Consider the following 15365-nt stretch of genomic DNA (forward strand, 5'->3'; position numbering starts at 1 on the left):
TCCAGCCCTGCTTGCGTCCATTCCGCCAATTTCCACCCAAGCTCCTGCTGAGGGGATGTGAGTATTGGCGCTGAGGGGAAGAGGGAAGCGAAGGGCCCAGAGACCAGAAAAGGAAGGTAGGGACCATGGCTTCTTCTTTCTTTATTGGACACTTGGTAGATGTCACGCAGGTCTAAAAGTTACACTGTTAAATAATTATTTAAAAACCGACCAGGACTAAAGCCCTGGTCCACAGCTCCAAACCAGAAGCGGAAAGGAATGGGGGCGGTGGGCTGGGGGGTATTCCTCCAACATCACCAGAACCCAGAAAACGAGGACCCTAAGCTCTTTCACAGGCCAACCCAGGATGTGGGCCCTTGGGCTAACCCTCAGGTGCCTCTGGCTGCATCACCATCAGGTCAGTAACCAGCAAGGAGCTGGCAGAACAGCCAGCCGAGTCCAGACATGGACAAAAGTAACTGCAAGGACAGGAAACGGACAGGTACTGTCCAGCTGTAGATAAGATCACAGAGTGCAGCTAAGGCAGGTGGGGACAGGGGAGGGGCTGGGGAGCGGTATTGCAGCAATGCAGGAGTGTGGCCCCAGAGGCCCAGCCCAGCCCGGGCAGGGGCTCACACATTGTGGGTCCTCCTGGTGAGCTGGGGCTCCTCGCCCACCAGCTTGGACTTGAGGTGCTCCTTGTAGGCCAGGATGTCTCCAGGCCACTTGGTGATTGTCTGCTTCTCACAGACCCAGATTTCCTGTGCAACCTAGGAAGGAAATCTGAGGCTCAATCCTCCTGGCCAGCACTCTCCCCATCCCTGCCCAGAAGACCACTGTCAGAGGCATTCCAGGAAGAAACCTCCACCGCCCAGTCCCGTATGCGGCTCACAGTTCCACTGTCTCTCTGTTCTCTGGGATGCCTAACCCAGGGGTACCGTAACCAGCAGGTCTGGAGCCTTCCAAGCCACAACCTGCTCTGTCTCCTGATTTCCAGCTCCCCGGCAGGACCTAGAACTGTTTAGAGGCCTCGCCCGCAGCTTCCTGTTCTCTATCCCATCTTTCCCAAAGCTTCAGAGAAATGACCAGCGGCCTTTCCACCAATGACTGGTGGTAGCCCTCTAGTCCAAATCCTCCTTAGTATAATACTACTTCCATGCTGAAGAATCTTGAGACAGTAGTAAAAGCACCCTATCCTCTACCCAACTCCCTCGCCAATTCTGGCTAACATCGCCAAATGCCAAGTAGGCTGATGTCTCCAAATAGCTACTGAAAAAATGAAAGTTTTCCATTAAGGCTTTCTCAGTTTTTCAAAGAGCCATAAAATCTGGTCCTCATCACCCTGTCTACACCCTGAGCCCTTTTCCCAAATCCAATAAACACATATTAAGTGCCCTCCACATGCCATGACTGTGTCCTACCCAACCTTCTCCTGGCCGTCCTCCTCTCTGATTTCCACTCCAGCCAGGGGCCTCACCTGCTGAATGAGTCTGAAATCATGGCTGACCAGCATCATACCACCCTCAAACTCGTTGATGGCATCGGCCAGGGCGTCGATGGTCTCAATGTCCAGGTGATTAGTGGGCTCATCCAGGAAGAGCATGTGGGGGTTCTGCCAGGCCAGCCAGGCCAGACACACTCGGCACTTCTGCCCATCAGACAGGTTCCGGATTGGGCTCACCTGCGTGGAACCGCGACATTTACACAACCTGGTGTTACTCCCACCACACAGCATGACTCACTTTCCCCCGCTGCTTCTCCATTAATACTGCCACAATTCTACAAAAAGGAAGACCCAAGATCACAGTGAGATGGTACCAGTCTCTCAAGGCCTGTAAGGGATAAATGCGGAAGCCGGAAGCGCTTGCTACTCAGGCCACACCTCTCGCTCTCCCTTGGCACTTAAATCGTAACTAAGTGGAACAATGTGGTGGACCCTCAATCGAGATCTGAGTCCAGGAACTCGTTTTCTAGGTTTCAATTTCCCTCCCCCTCAAGCATTCTGGTTTATCTTGCTAGTCTGGGGCGAAGGCAGGTCAGAGACTGGGATGCTATCCTGCCCCTTCCTCATAATGAGACCTGAATACTCCAATACGTACACCTAGGCCAAAGGAAAGCTAGCGGGTTCTTTCAGACGCTAGAATCAAAGGAAGAGACTTTTCAGTAGAACACTTGAATCTCAATCTCAGGGTTGTGAGTTCAAGCTCCACATTGGGCATGGAGCCTACTTTAAAAAAAAAAAGAAAGAGACTTTTGGGACAGCTCCCGAACTTGGGTCGCCAGGGCAGTGCACCCTGGCCGTGTAGCCACAATCTCCCAGTTATCTGGCGCTGTTCCCCCACATCCCCCTCTGCTGACCTGCTGCTTCCCAGTGAGACCATATCGTCCGATGATCTTCCTCATTTCTTCCTTCTCCTTGATCTCTGGGTAGCACTTCATCATGTACTCCAAAGGTGAGAGGTCTAAGTCCAGCTGCTCTTGTAAATGCTACAGGAAAAAAGGAATCCACTCAGATGTGACTGGTGTCCCACTTCAAAAGGAACCTCGCCGGGTTAACTGCTGAGTAACTCTCCACCTCCACCCAGGCACCTGTTCAAGATTCCAGGAGAAGCAGGCAAAAGCTGACTTGGTCACATGCACCCCCATTTCCACACCCTGGGCATCTCCCCGGACCCCAAGGCCTGTACCTGATGGTAACGCCCTATCTTGACATGAGAGTGTTTTCGGATCATCCCGTCTGTGGGTAGTAGCTAGAAAGAAGAGAGTATTAGGTGGAAAGATAAGCACACAGAAAGAGAAACTCGTGAGAAGCAGACACAGACAGAGTAGGGAAATAAACATATGTTCACTGAACAAGCTCAGAACTTCCAAATAGAATCTACATCACTACCTCATAGACTGCTATTCTGGCCACTCTAAAAATATTTAGGAAGATATACTCAAACAGATGTTCTCAAGAGAGGCAAAGATACATACAACACGGTCTACTTAGTAGTTAAAGGTCTACTACAGAAGGTACCACCAGTAAAACAAAGGACTCGTATATATGTACAACATGGGTTTTCTAAACCAAAAACACAGCTCTCAATGCAGATTCCCTCGAGATGCTCTAGCTGAAAACAGAAAAATGTTGAGGCACATGCATGTATTCTCTCTCTCTCTCTCTCTCTCACACACACACACACACACACACACAAACACACTCCCCTCCTTCCCTCTCTTTGAGAAAACCGCTCCAAATCTCAGCACCACCAATACAACATCCCCCACCCCGGAAGCTGACTCACTCACCACCAGGGCACTCAGGCGCCTTGAGGGCCTCGGAGAAGCCCCTCACACCTTCCCTCCTCAGACACAGTAAGCACCTACTCTTGGAAGTCCCATGCCCCAGCCTGGCACCATACCTCTCCGGTTAGCAGCTTCAGAAGAGTTGATTTCCCTGCCCCATTGGGCCCCACCAGAGCCACTCGTGTATCGAGATCGATTCCAAATTCTAGATTGTTGTAGATGCAGGGCTGAGTGGATGAGAGAGAGGAATATGAGGTTAGGTGACCAATCAATCAATCTGGCTGGCAGATTAGCCCTGTCATGTCCCCCATCGCCACCGGAGTAGGCAGGAGTATGGAGGAGGGAGGAAGCTCCCAGAGCAGACCGCAACCCACTGCCTCCACCCGCCATCTCAGCTGAGCAGTTTTCCAAGTACTTGAAGAGGGGCCACTCAAGTCCCTGGATGAGGCACCTAAGCTGCTATGCCTGAAAAATCCCATGCACCACACGGGTTAGCAGGTGTGTTGAGCAAAGAACCGGAGACTCTCCCAACCTGCTGACGCTTATCTTGTAAAATGTGTCCCAGCCTCCCAACCACCCGGGAGGACTCACCCCGTCTTTTGTATACTTGAAGCTCACGTTCTGCACCATGATGACAGGTGGAGGAATCTTGCCACACGGTGGGAAATAAAATGACAGGGTCTAGGAGAAGGAGAGGGCATTTTCCGGTTAGATCATGTCTCCTCCGCCTCACCTCGGGCACACTCCACTCGCTCGGACCCCACCTTGTCACTCACGACCCTTTCTGTCAGTCCTGATGCCATCATTTTCTGTAGCGTTTTCTCCTTGCTCTGGGCTTGCCGGGCCAGCTTGGCGCTGCCATGACCAAACCTAGCGATGTAGTTCTGAAAGAGACCAGAAAGGAGGCTCGGAGCAGGGGCAGGTATCAAGCAACCCTCCTTAAATGCGGGGTAGATGCCGACGACAACGTCTTCCTGACACCCGGCACCCCGAACTCCCCACGTACCGTCCCCCAACGCTCCACGAGAACGTGAGCTCATCTACAACTGCCCTACCTTCATGTGTGCGATCTGATCTTGCTCCCAGTGAAACCTCTTCATCTGGTTCTCTTCCAACTCCAGCCGTGTCTTCACATACTGATCATAATTACCCTGAAGAGAGATATGCCAGGTAAGGCAGGCAATTTTAGCCTCGGTCCCGGGTTCTCAGGGTTTAGGGGGATGCGAGATGGCATCGGACTTGGCCCTGGCTAGAAGACTGTGCAGTAGGGAAAGAGGAAGGACGTTGGCAAAGTAAACCCTAACCTAGAACCTGAAGTCTTTCCATTTGTGTGCCTCTCACTCTTAGCTTAGCCGGAGCAGGGCTCCAGATCAAATCCTCAGGTTAGCCGTAAAGACACCCACAGCACCAGCAGTAGCCCTGACCACAAGCGTCATACGGACATCATGAGGCTCACAGCCTTCCAAGAGGACCTCCTACTACTCCCCACCCTTAGAGGCTCAAGCCCCATGCAGGCTACAGAAACTGCGCCCAGGAAGGAAGACAGCAGACCAATCAGATTTAGGCCCTAGCAAATGCTGCACAATTGGACTGCCATGGTTTCTATCTGCAAAGAACAGGACTCAACCTAAATATTCATCAGAAAGGGTCTGACGAATAAAGGAGTGGATAGCTACACAATGAAATATTATGCAATTACTGAAAAGCATGAGGTGGATCTATAACTATTCATATGAAAAGCAGCGCAAGATATATTAAAATGTAAAAGCAACCTACAGAAGAGAGTGATTATTAACATTACAGCTGTGATGTGTATACACAAAATTTTCTACAAATCCGTGCAAGTACACGTAAAATCTCTGGAAGACTATATGAGAAATTATTAATACTCCCACAGTGAGTATAACTACGAATGAAAAGGACTCCTATTTTTTCTTTTTTTTAAATACGGATAATGAAAAGGCAAGGCAGACAAGTGGGCTGTTGAGATCCGGACTCCCAGTCTTCACGGAAAGAGAGGTAAATGGGCTGTCACAAAGCAGAGTTAAGCAGTCATTCAAGAAGGCGGGCATCGGCAGGGCCTGCCTGGGCACCATGCAAAGTCAACCTCTTTACCATAAGGCACACACGTCACGTACACAGGGTGCCAATCAATGGCCTACAACCTGAGAGCAACTACTTTGAGACTAAAATAGAACAAGCGGCAGGACTCCTTGTCCACATCTTTTTATAGCAATAGGTAGAAAAGGGCTGCTAAGTCTGTTTTGTTTTTTTTAAAGGAGACCTTCAAGGAACTGGTAAGCGCTGAGGTTGCTGTGCAGACGCTGGGGCCTACTCACCGTGTAATACTTCAGTTTCTTGTTGTGCATGTGAATGATGTTGGTGCAGACACCATTCAGAAAGTCCTGGGAATGGGAGACGAGGACCAGGATGCGCTTAAAACTGCAAAGCCAGAGAACCAGTCAGGGAGGTGCTCCAAACTGTGACGGTCCACAGCCGGGGAGCTGAGAGGCCCAGAAAACCTTCATCCTTTCCCATCCTGAGCACCCGTTAGATTTAGCGGCCAATTCCCGGCTCTCAGCAACCACCTAGGCCACCAGTGCATCATCTACCTGGAACGACACCTTGACCCCTTTCAGTCTGAGTTTTCTCCATCTTCCGTTCTAATTTTCAGCAGAATGGAGATGGCAGCTTAACAACGATGGTACAAACAAGCATATGTACACAAACATATCCATAAATGTATGTAACACCGTGGGTGGGAAGAACTGGAACAGGCGCGACAAAAATCACTGTGCTCCTCTTTTTGAAAGAAGGTACCAGTCACTGCAGGGACCGCTAAAAGCCTTCCCTCAGAGTCGGTACAGTATTCCGGGTTATTCAGTGCCGCAGCCATACAAGGACCATTGCCACATCAGCTAGGTTTCCTTTGCTACTGCACCATGGTCTTAAGTGGGAATCCTTTCTTTATATGGCGCATATAAATACGGTTAAGAGAAAAATACAGTCTTTAATAAAGGTGTTGTATTTTAAATGGAAGAACCAGAAAGTCAAGAAACTTCACACATTTCAGGCTAAAAAAAAGAATCAAACCAAATGGTCTCCCCGAAAGGTGCTTACTACTTTTTCAATCTGGCCTTCACCCGACCTCGCGTCAGTTCATTTTCTCATTGCTTTAGCATCACTGCGGTTTCCGGGCACCCACTCCCTTTAGACTGCCCAACTCCCCCTTCAGGACCTGCCCGTTCCCAACCCCATCCCTACCCCCTTACGTCTTTAATTCTTCTTCCAACCACACACAAGCATCGAGGTCCAGGTGGTTGGTGGGCTCGTCCAGCAGCAGCATGAAGGGCCGAATGAAGAGGGCTCTGAAGGACAGGAGAGGAGACAGAGCCCCTTCAGTCTAATGGGCGCTACACAGGAGGGGACTTGCCTGCTACCTGCAACCCTGGTCAGGCCTGGCTTGAGTCCTGAAACCAATTCTAGGTTCTACGCCTGAGAGGAAAGGGGAGAATGAGGAGAGAAACGAGAGTTGAAGAGCTGAGATGAAAGGGCAGAAAACAGGGCTGAGAAGCAGAGGGATGGTGCAGTTTGAAGATAAGGTTGTAAAAGTCCTTACGAGTCTGCAGGTCTTTCACGCTGAAGTTGGTGACCGTCAGGAAGACAAAAGGATAGAGGAGATAAACTGCTAAAGCAAAATAGCATCCAAGTTAAAGCGATGGGGTTGCCAGCCTTTAGCAAGGAGGGCAAAAAATGTTCTTTTCTTAGATGGAATCTCACGACAGGAGACGCAAGGGGACAGCACTGGTTCCCACATCTGCAGTCACCGCACTGCAGAGCTTTTTAGAAATAAAATTTCTGGGCACCCAATTCCAGTATTCCAACCACAGAGATATGACGAAGAGGCTAGGAAATCTGTACCTCTGCAGCTCCCTAGATGAACGGAGGTGGCTAATCCTTGCACGTGGAACCACTGCTCTCGGCTCCAAAGCACACGCAGGCAGCTTTGCTAAAGCAGCAAGTGTCACCAATTCACTTGGCAGAGAACAGGGGAGTGAGGGAACCACCTACTTAGCTGGGGACTTTCTGGGGGGACTGCTGAGGGAATGATGGTCTACACAAACTCACTTTGGGTCCAGCTCACAGGGGGTAAGGAAAGATCGCTTAACAGCTGTCTAATATTTTCTCTTTATACAGCAACAATTAGAAGGACTGAAATACAAAAAAGGATAGGATGGGAGTCAGGAAGAAAGAAGAAATGGACCCAGTCTACCATTTTACCCAAGGCTGATCCCAGGATTCCCAAACACTGTGCCGGAGATCCAACAATGGTGACTTCAGCCAGGAGGCTCGCGCCTTAGCCCACGCATACCACCCCTCCTTCACACTGCTGATGTCGTGTCTCGTCTGGCACTTACTGACCCCTGACCTCTGTTCTACACAGTTCCACTGGAGTGAGCATCCGACCCTGAAGGAAATGGGGAACTACAGAGGGTAGAGAAGGAGAAAGGAACTCACCTGGCGAGGGCAACCCTCATTCTCCAGCCCCCACTGAAGTCTTTCAGCTTCTTGCGCTGCATGGCAGGCGTGAAACCCAGTCCGTGCAGGATCCGCGAAGCCCTCATCTCCGCCTTGTCGGCATCCAGCTCCTCCAGTCGCTCGTAGAGCTCCATGAGCTTCTCACACTCCGCTGTGGGCGGCACGTGGCTCGTGAGGCTCCCCGGGCCTTTCCTGGGAGGAAGCCCACCCCCCGACCCCCCGTCCCAAGTCGGGAGCCCTACCATCCTCGTGAGCCAGCCGCTCAGCCTCCCTCTCCAGCATGGCCCGCTCCGTGTCGACTTCCATGACACACTGCAAGGGCGTCTTGTCACTAGGGGGCATTTCCCGAGTCAGATGGTAGATGTCAATGTGCTCGGGGATGGGCACTTCCCGTTTCCCAATAGCAGAGAGCAGCATGGACTTTCCTGAGGAGGGCAAGCAGAGAGCGGGCAGAGGACACTCGGCGCGGTTCTGCCTGTCATTCCCCTGCATCAGCTCCTCCGCTCCAGCCAAACCACGACCTCGCCGTTTTGTGGAGCACCTTCCTTCCTCCCTTCCTTCCTTCCATTTGTTCAAATCCTACTACCAGTCACCCCCACCGCCCCGGGCTACCTTTCCGACCTTCCTGCAATTCTTGTCCCACCCCTCCTGCGTGAAGTCAGTTCGCCTACAGCGGCCTCGCACACCACCACTCCTGCCCCTCCCGCCCACTTCTCCAGCACCTGCTGCCTGTAACTGCTCACGTGTTACTTACCACACACTGCTCTGTACTGCTAGTTCCTTTTCCCCGGACATATGTGGTCTCCCACCCATACTGTAAACTCCTTGCTTTGCATATAGCTGGTGCTAAGTAAATACTTGCTGAGTGACAGACGAGCCAAGGAGAGACACCTCCCACCTCGCCTTCCAAGGGCCTCACCAATTCCATTTAAGCCAATGAGGCCATAACGACGGCCTGAGTTTAATTCCAGTTTGGTGTCACTGAGCAGCTCTTGACCGTGAAAGGTGAGGGAGAGGTTGATAATGTGGGCATCAGTACTGTTGGGGTGAGAGGCAAGGACACCGGTGACAGCGCGAGCAGCAGCTTTCTTCATCTCAAAGTCCTCTAGCTCCTTGGTCAGCAAATCCACTTCTGGAGACAGAAAAGAAGTTTGGGAATAAGACAGACCCTGCTCTCGCACTAAGTCACGTCCTACAGCATTCAGACAGTTCGGTCAGTAGAGAATCAGACTTTTAAACTCAGGGTCCAGGGTTCAAGTCCCTGTTCGGGCATTTGTAGCTTTTGCCCCTTACTCAGATTACCAAATGTTGTCATATCAAGCCCGAAATGCTGAAAAAGGCATGCCCTGTAGGACCTGGTTCAAGATCGAGTGGAGGTGATTCACATGTTTCACAAGCTTTCAAGAGTGTACAGATCTGCCCTAACACCCCTCTTTCACGGACTACTTTTTACTTCACAACTTGTTCTTTTTTTTTTTTTTTTAACTTTTCTAAGACCAGCGGCAAAACAGACTATTTCTGTTTAGCTACCTATTGCTGAAATGTGTAAGCCAGGCCTAAAGAGAACATACAAAAAAAAATAGAAAATATTAGAAAACATTTTCTGGCACCTTTTCAGGTTTCCTAAGATCATGTCATTTTGGCATTTTCTTCCCATAAACACGACCAACTAAATCACAGCACAAAAGAGAAAAACATTGTGTCAAGGCAGGGCAATAACAAAACAAAATACCAGCTTTTTTAAGAAATGGAAATATACATACACAGGTAAATAACCCATAATAAGCAAAAGGCTCTATAGAATCACAACTTGCTCTTTTAATTCTAACCTCTCTTGTTGTTTTTTTTTTAAATGTTTATTTTTGAGAGAGAGAGAGAGAGCACGAGTACGGGAGGGCAGAGAGAGGGAGACAGAGGATCTGAAGTGGGCTCCACACTGACAACAGAGAGCCTGAGGCGGGGCTTGAACTCACAAATGCGGGATCACGACCTGAGACGAAGTCAGTTGCTCAACCAACTGAGCCACTTAGGGGCCCACTTCTCTTGTTCTTAAATGACATAAATGCATGAGGGGAATGGCTAGAACTCTCAATGTGTTAAAGAATTAGTCCTAAAACCTAAAAGCAGACACTACAGAAGTACCATTCTCTTATTCCATGACCTACTGGAATTCCATACTCCAGATATACTTCTCAAAGTTTTTTACTTATTTGAGAGAGAGAAAGAGAGAGAGAGAGAGAGAGAGAGAGAGAGAGAGACAATGCACATGTGTGTGCAAGCAGGGAGGGGCAGAGAGGAAGAGAGAATCCCAAGCAGGATCCACGCTGTCAGTGCAGAGCCCAAGTTCAGAGCCAAATGTAGGGCTCGAATTCATGAACCATGAGATCATGACATAAGCTGAAATCAAGAGTCAGATGTTTAACCACCTGAGCCACCCAGGTGCCTCCAGACATACTTCTGAGCAGCACAGAAGGGACCAGTGTGAGAAAATGCACAAAGGGATCAACACAGGCAGAGCCACGGCTGGGAAAAACAGACGCTCCCAATTCTGGAGGGTTTAAGAGATGCAAACTGACCATGAGCTGTTGTGCCTTGGTGGTTTTTCAGGCATCACTACATCTTAAGCCTGGGAAGAACTATCACTATTAATGGCTAAAAATGTTGAGTTTACTCTGTGCTACACCATTGTTCTCCATCTATCTTAATCCTTACAACACGTAGGAGATATACACCGACAATCCCGCTTTTATAAGTGAAAAAGCCAAGTAACACAGCCAAGGTCGAAAAGGCTAGTTAGCGACAGAGCCAGAACTTGAACCAGGTGACCTTAACTATGTCACTATACCACCTTTCCATAAAGAAAAGTGCCCATAAAGCATTACTGAAAGTGGGACAGAAATGGGGGTGGAAGGAGTCCCGGTAAGCTTCTTCGAAAAGAGTAAGGCAATTTATGTACGTTTTAAGGAAGCACTCAGAAACTACACATGAGTTTCCACTACTATGAGAATTTGCTGATTTTTAAAAATTTTAATGTTTATTCATTTTTTCGTGTGAATGTATTATCAAATTGGTTTCCATACAACACCTAGTGCTCATCCCAACAGGTGCCCTCCTCAGTGAATCTGCTGATTTTTTAGTCTTTGTTACCCTTACCTATGTTCCCTGAGTGACTTCACAGAATCCTTGGAATGAGAAGAGTGTGTGCTTGTCCACAGGAAAAATAAAGACAGGGTAGAGGGGTGAAGACAGCTGTCTCCTGGGGGAGAGCAACTCCACGGGAGAGGGTGTGTGGTGGTTAGTCACAGGTCATTCTCTGAATACCCCATCCCGTGGGGTGATTATGAGCTGGTGCTAAACCTGCTCTGCCTTCAAGGAGCCAACACTTGGGCAGGGGCTGCCCCACTAGACAGCTGGCGGGCACTCTGCCCGCAGCTCTGGGTACAGTGTTAGAAATAAGTGCTTGATGAGTACTTTTTGAATGGAGATCAAAGTTTTTGTTTTGACTCGCATGAAGGAATTTTCAGTCTCTTTTCTACACGGTTGAGTTACCAGACTTCCCACAACTCCGATTCTTGCCAATCCCTATTCCAGATGCTGAGAAGACAGAGTAGGAAGAAGTTTATGATCTAGATCCAGGAGTTGGTAAACTTTTTTGTGAAGGGCCAGATGCTAAATATTTTAGGGTTTATGAGCCAAGTGGCCAAATCAAGATCTGTGAAATGTAACCACTTTAAAAATGTAGAAAACCATTCTTAGCTTGGGGTTGGGATGGAGGTTAAAAAAAAAGGCCGGCCAGATTTGGCCAACAGCATGTTTTTATAAAGTTCTATTGAAACACTGCCACACTCATCATTTACACAGTGTCTAAGGCTGCTTTCACTACAATGGCAGAACTGAACAGCTGCAACAAAAACCATATAGCTCACGAAGCTACAAATATTTACTATCTGGATCTTTACAGAAAAAGTTTGCCGACCCCTAGTCTAGATCTCCATCTGCTCAGGCAAGAGGAAGATCAAAACTAAGGGAAAGCTAATATACCATTTTCTCTCGATCTCTTCAAGTTGACAGCATCTGTGACCTAAGTCATCTCCTAAGCTTCAGAAGAAGGAGACTTAAACAGACCTCATTTTCCTAGCCTACAGCATCCCAGAAAACACTTGTCACTTAAAGACAAATGAACAGCACTGAATAAATGGAAAAGGGATTTTGAAAGAAACTTCATCACGGAGAATATTGTAGACTTCACAAGAAGTGTCTTTCTACTTATTCCCCAACAAGAGGACCAGCTGAACTCCAGTGCCTGTCTTGACGAGTCTCACATTCTAAAGTAGGTTAATCTGTCAAAAGTCACTTTCTTTGAATCACATCTCGATCTTTCCATACCTTACTACCTAAGGAAGACTGTGTGGCAATGGCAATCAGTAAAGGTTGGAGAACGGTAACCTGTAGCATTACGTAATCTCAAACTCAGGAGAGAAGACCCAGTCTTGGGAGAGGAAGCAGAAATGACACAGGTCCCTGGCAATAAGAAATGTTTTGAGGGGCACCTGGGTGGCTCAGTCGGTTGAGCATCTGACCCTTGATTTTGGCTCAGGTCATGATCCCAGGGTCGTGGGATCGAGCCCTACGTTGGGTTCTGTGCTGAACACGGAACCTACTTAAGATACTCTCTCCTCCCTTCGTCTGCCCCTCTCCTCCACTCATGCTAATAAAAAATTGAAAAATTGAAAGACAGAAAAAAGTTTTGAAAGGGCTGGAAAGAAAACAAAGGTCACATTTCAGAACAGTAGCTCCCTGAGGAAGCAAGGTGAAAAAAACCAAAGATCTATTACTGAGATGGGGATTCCACAGCTGGGTTCCCTGAAAAATCCCATTTTCCAAGGAGCAAAGAAAGGTAAACAAGATATTTGTGATGGGAACAGTGGACAATAGTCTCAAGAGGGAGTCACTTTGCTACCTTTCCAATTCAGCCAGAATAACTGATGACACACCTATAGAGCTAATGACAGACATTGCTTAACCGTGGTTCCTGAGGGCCTAGACAGGACCGAGCCTTTCTAAAATAGAGGTCACAACTCAGCCTGCTCATCCACACTCCTGTTATTCTCAACTTGGCAATCCTCCACTACTCCAGCCAGGAATAAAATTTCCCCATGGCCTGACCTTACTGAACCAGCTTTCTCCCATAATTCTTATTTTGGAGACAATTCCTACCACTCAGCTCTCTCTCAATCACTTTTAACTCCCCCCTTTCTGAATTCCTATCTGTTATGACTTGCATTAGTAATTCCGCTCTCCTCTTCAAACATTTACTTAGTATCTCAGTCTGCAAGGTTAGGCCTATCACCCAAGACGCATGGTCCCTGCACTCAAAAGGTAAACAATGTAAAGAAACACAAGAGACAACATAAAAAGTAACACCATTGAGACAGCATAGGGGTATAGTGAGTGGTACTACTTTAAAGGTCAGGTTTGATGGGGGAAAGGTTTTGCTATCCTGAGCTAGGCCCTAAGAAAAATGTCAAATGTAGCTACTCGCACAAAAATTGTGGTATTAGAACTTTAGTGAAAAGGGACAAAAATGTGACTAGTGAAGGGACGGTAACAGTCCGGATGGAGCGGGTCTGTTCAGGGAATCTTCAGGGGGACAGAAAAGGAGGCTGGGAACAGGCTGTCAAGGGCCTGGAAAATTCTGTATCACACTGCCATGTTTCCTTAGCTGGACCGTAAGTCAGCAGATGGTTCGTCCTGCGTCGGCATGGAGCACGGTGCCTAGCACTTGAGAGGTGCTCAATGAATATTTCCCCGAATACGAACAACAGGAGAGCATCTCTTTGCTAGGAAAACTCCATAAAACAGTTCCTAAGTTTCTCTCTTGGTACAGTCACTACCCCTGGAAGGACAGAGGTATAACGTGGCAAGGAACCTGGCGCACTGACCACCATGTGCAGAAACGCAGGAAACTGAGAAAAGGGCAAGGAAGTGACCCCCTGCTCCCAGGGCAGCGCCCGGAGCAGCAAGGCAGCACAACACCCATAGATGTGTCTGCCACTAGCTACGTGAGAACCTCGTGTCCCGTCTCCCTGATCAGTAACAAGAAGGCACCAGCTGCAACTCTAATTGGTTCGGTTCACTGTGAAAAGTTCTGCGGCACCAGACTTATCCTCCAGGGCCGCCAGCGTCAGGACTCTGGCTCGGGCTTGGGGATCCATACATCCATCCATCCATCCCAGGAGCCCACCTCTCCCTCCGTTCACCTGTGGTCTCTCGGCCATTGGCCTCGTTTTTCTCCTCGGCCACCTGTGGTTCTGTGACCGCGTCTCCGTTCTCTTCGTGGCCCTTCCTGGGCCGCTGTCGCGCTTTGGCAGCTTCCTTCTTCTTGGCTGCCTTCTTCTTGGCCAGGTCAGAGGGCATGGTGATGAGCCACAGGGGGGTACGAAACTGTTCTTAGGGAGCCTGCAGGGAGGCAAACACCCCCAAAAGTCTCAACTTGCGACGGAATGCCTGGGCCCTGCCCCATCCCGCTCGGGAATTTTCCCATCGAGCCGCCGAGCCCCAGCTCCGCCCATGCCTCGCCGCTCCCCATTTTGCCAGGGTCTCCCAAGCCAATTCTGGTCCCCGGCCGCTCTTCTAATCTTAACATCTCTTCCCTCGGGCTCCGTCCACCAATCCCCACGGGCTGCCTCACTCTGGAAACGCTCCTCCTTTCACGGCCTCCAGTCAAGGACCAGGTTCTGCCCCCTCGGCAGAGATCCCCGTCTCCGGTTTCCCCACAACTTGGCGCTCCGCGCTCCAGCCGGCCGCCTCGCTTTGCCGGGCTTCCTCCTCCCGTCCGCCTCAGGCCTCCTCTCCGTCGTTCCCCCCTCCACACCACCTAGCCGTCGGGCCCAGCTTCTTCCCGGGACGCGCTCGGCTTCCCCTCGTGAGTCCCCTCAGGGTCTCCGCACTCACCATCCCCTGAACCTCCCCCGGCCCCCGCCCGTCAGCGTCTCTCCCTCGGCCCTTTCTTCTCCTTCGCAGCCTCCTCCATCTCGACCCCGTCCCTCCTCCTTCTCTGCTTCCCTCCCCCGCCTCACCGGCCAGCACCCTCCCCCCGGCGCCCCTTCCCCCAACTCACTGGGCCTCGCCGCTCGGCCTCTGTCGCAACAGAGCTGCTCCTTGGGCTCCTCCGCGTGCGGCCGGCTCACCAGCCAATCACGGCATCGCGCGGCTGTCGGCGCGCCGCCGCGCAGGATCCTGGGAAGTGTTGTTCTCCAGTCGCGGCGGCCGGGGGGGAGCCCCCTCCTCGAGAACTACCGCCTGTGGCAGGGGCCTCCCCGGCCCGCGTGATGTCATCAGGCGGCGCGAGGCCGGCGGGGGTAGGGGGAGCGGGACTAGTGTCCGGGAACCCGCAGCCAGCCTGCCCGCTTCGGGCCCTGGAAACTGCAACTCCCACACTGCTCCTCCGGCAAGGGGCTGGGCCTTCCAGGCTTTACCCCACCTCTCGAAAATCTGTCGAGCTCTGTGGAGGCACTGAGCTCTTAGGGCCGCACAGCCGGCTCAAACAGCAGGGCGAC

At 50.2% G+C, this 15365-nt stretch overlaps 1 protein-coding gene across 3 annotated transcripts; it reads right to left on the minus strand.

The window, feature by feature from the left end:
- Positions 1 to 126: 126 nt before the first annotated feature.
- On the minus strand, positions 127 to 15027 carry LOC122213014 (ATP-binding cassette sub-family F member 2). 3 transcript variants are annotated; one of them, XM_042927111.1, is made up of 15 exons: positions 14927 to 15027; positions 14067 to 14265; positions 8726 to 8938; positions 8049 to 8231; positions 7786 to 7957; positions 6540 to 6635; positions 5607 to 5709; positions 4323 to 4418; positions 4032 to 4151; positions 3859 to 3948; positions 3384 to 3494; positions 2667 to 2729; positions 2338 to 2466; positions 1457 to 1660; positions 127 to 749 (listed from the first exon to the last, which is right to left on the minus strand). In XM_042927111.1, the coding sequence occupies exons 2-15, from the start codon at positions 14221 to 14223 to the stop codon at positions 612 to 614; spliced, it is 1875 nt and encodes a 624-aa protein (XP_042783045.1). In that variant the 5' UTR covers positions 14224 to 14265; positions 14927 to 15027; the 3' UTR covers positions 127 to 611. The 3 variants fall into 3 exon arrangements, with proteins under 3 accessions (XP_042783045.1, XP_042783047.1, XP_042783046.1); XM_042927113.1 differs by lacking the exon at positions 14927 to 15027 and adding an exon at positions 14761 to 14862; XM_042927112.1 differs by lacking the exon at positions 14927 to 15027 and adding an exon at positions 14498 to 14735.
- Between the last annotated feature and the right edge of the window lie 338 nt (positions 15028 to 15365).

The sequence above is a fragment of the Panthera leo genome, chromosome A2 (assembly GCF_018350215.1).
Source record: "Panthera leo isolate Ple1 chromosome A2, P.leo_Ple1_pat1.1, whole genome shotgun sequence".
Classification (NCBI taxonomy): domain Eukaryota; kingdom Metazoa; phylum Chordata; class Mammalia; order Carnivora; family Felidae; genus Panthera; species Panthera leo.

Excerpts from the sequence above, each read along its gene's own strand:
- LOC122213014 (XM_042927111.1), bottom strand. The coding sequence starts at position 14,223 with ATGCCCTCTGACCTGGCCAAGAAGAAGGCAGCCAAGAAGAAGGAAGCT. Across the intron at positions 4,152-4,322 it reads ATCAGATCGCACACATGAAG|AACTACATCGCTAGGTTTGG; the intron begins GTAGGGCAGTTG and ends GGTCTCTTTCAG. Across the intron at positions 2,467-2,666 it reads AGATAGGGCGTTACCATCAG|CATTTACAAGAGCAGCTGGA; the intron begins GTACAGGCCTTG and ends TTTTTCCTGTAG.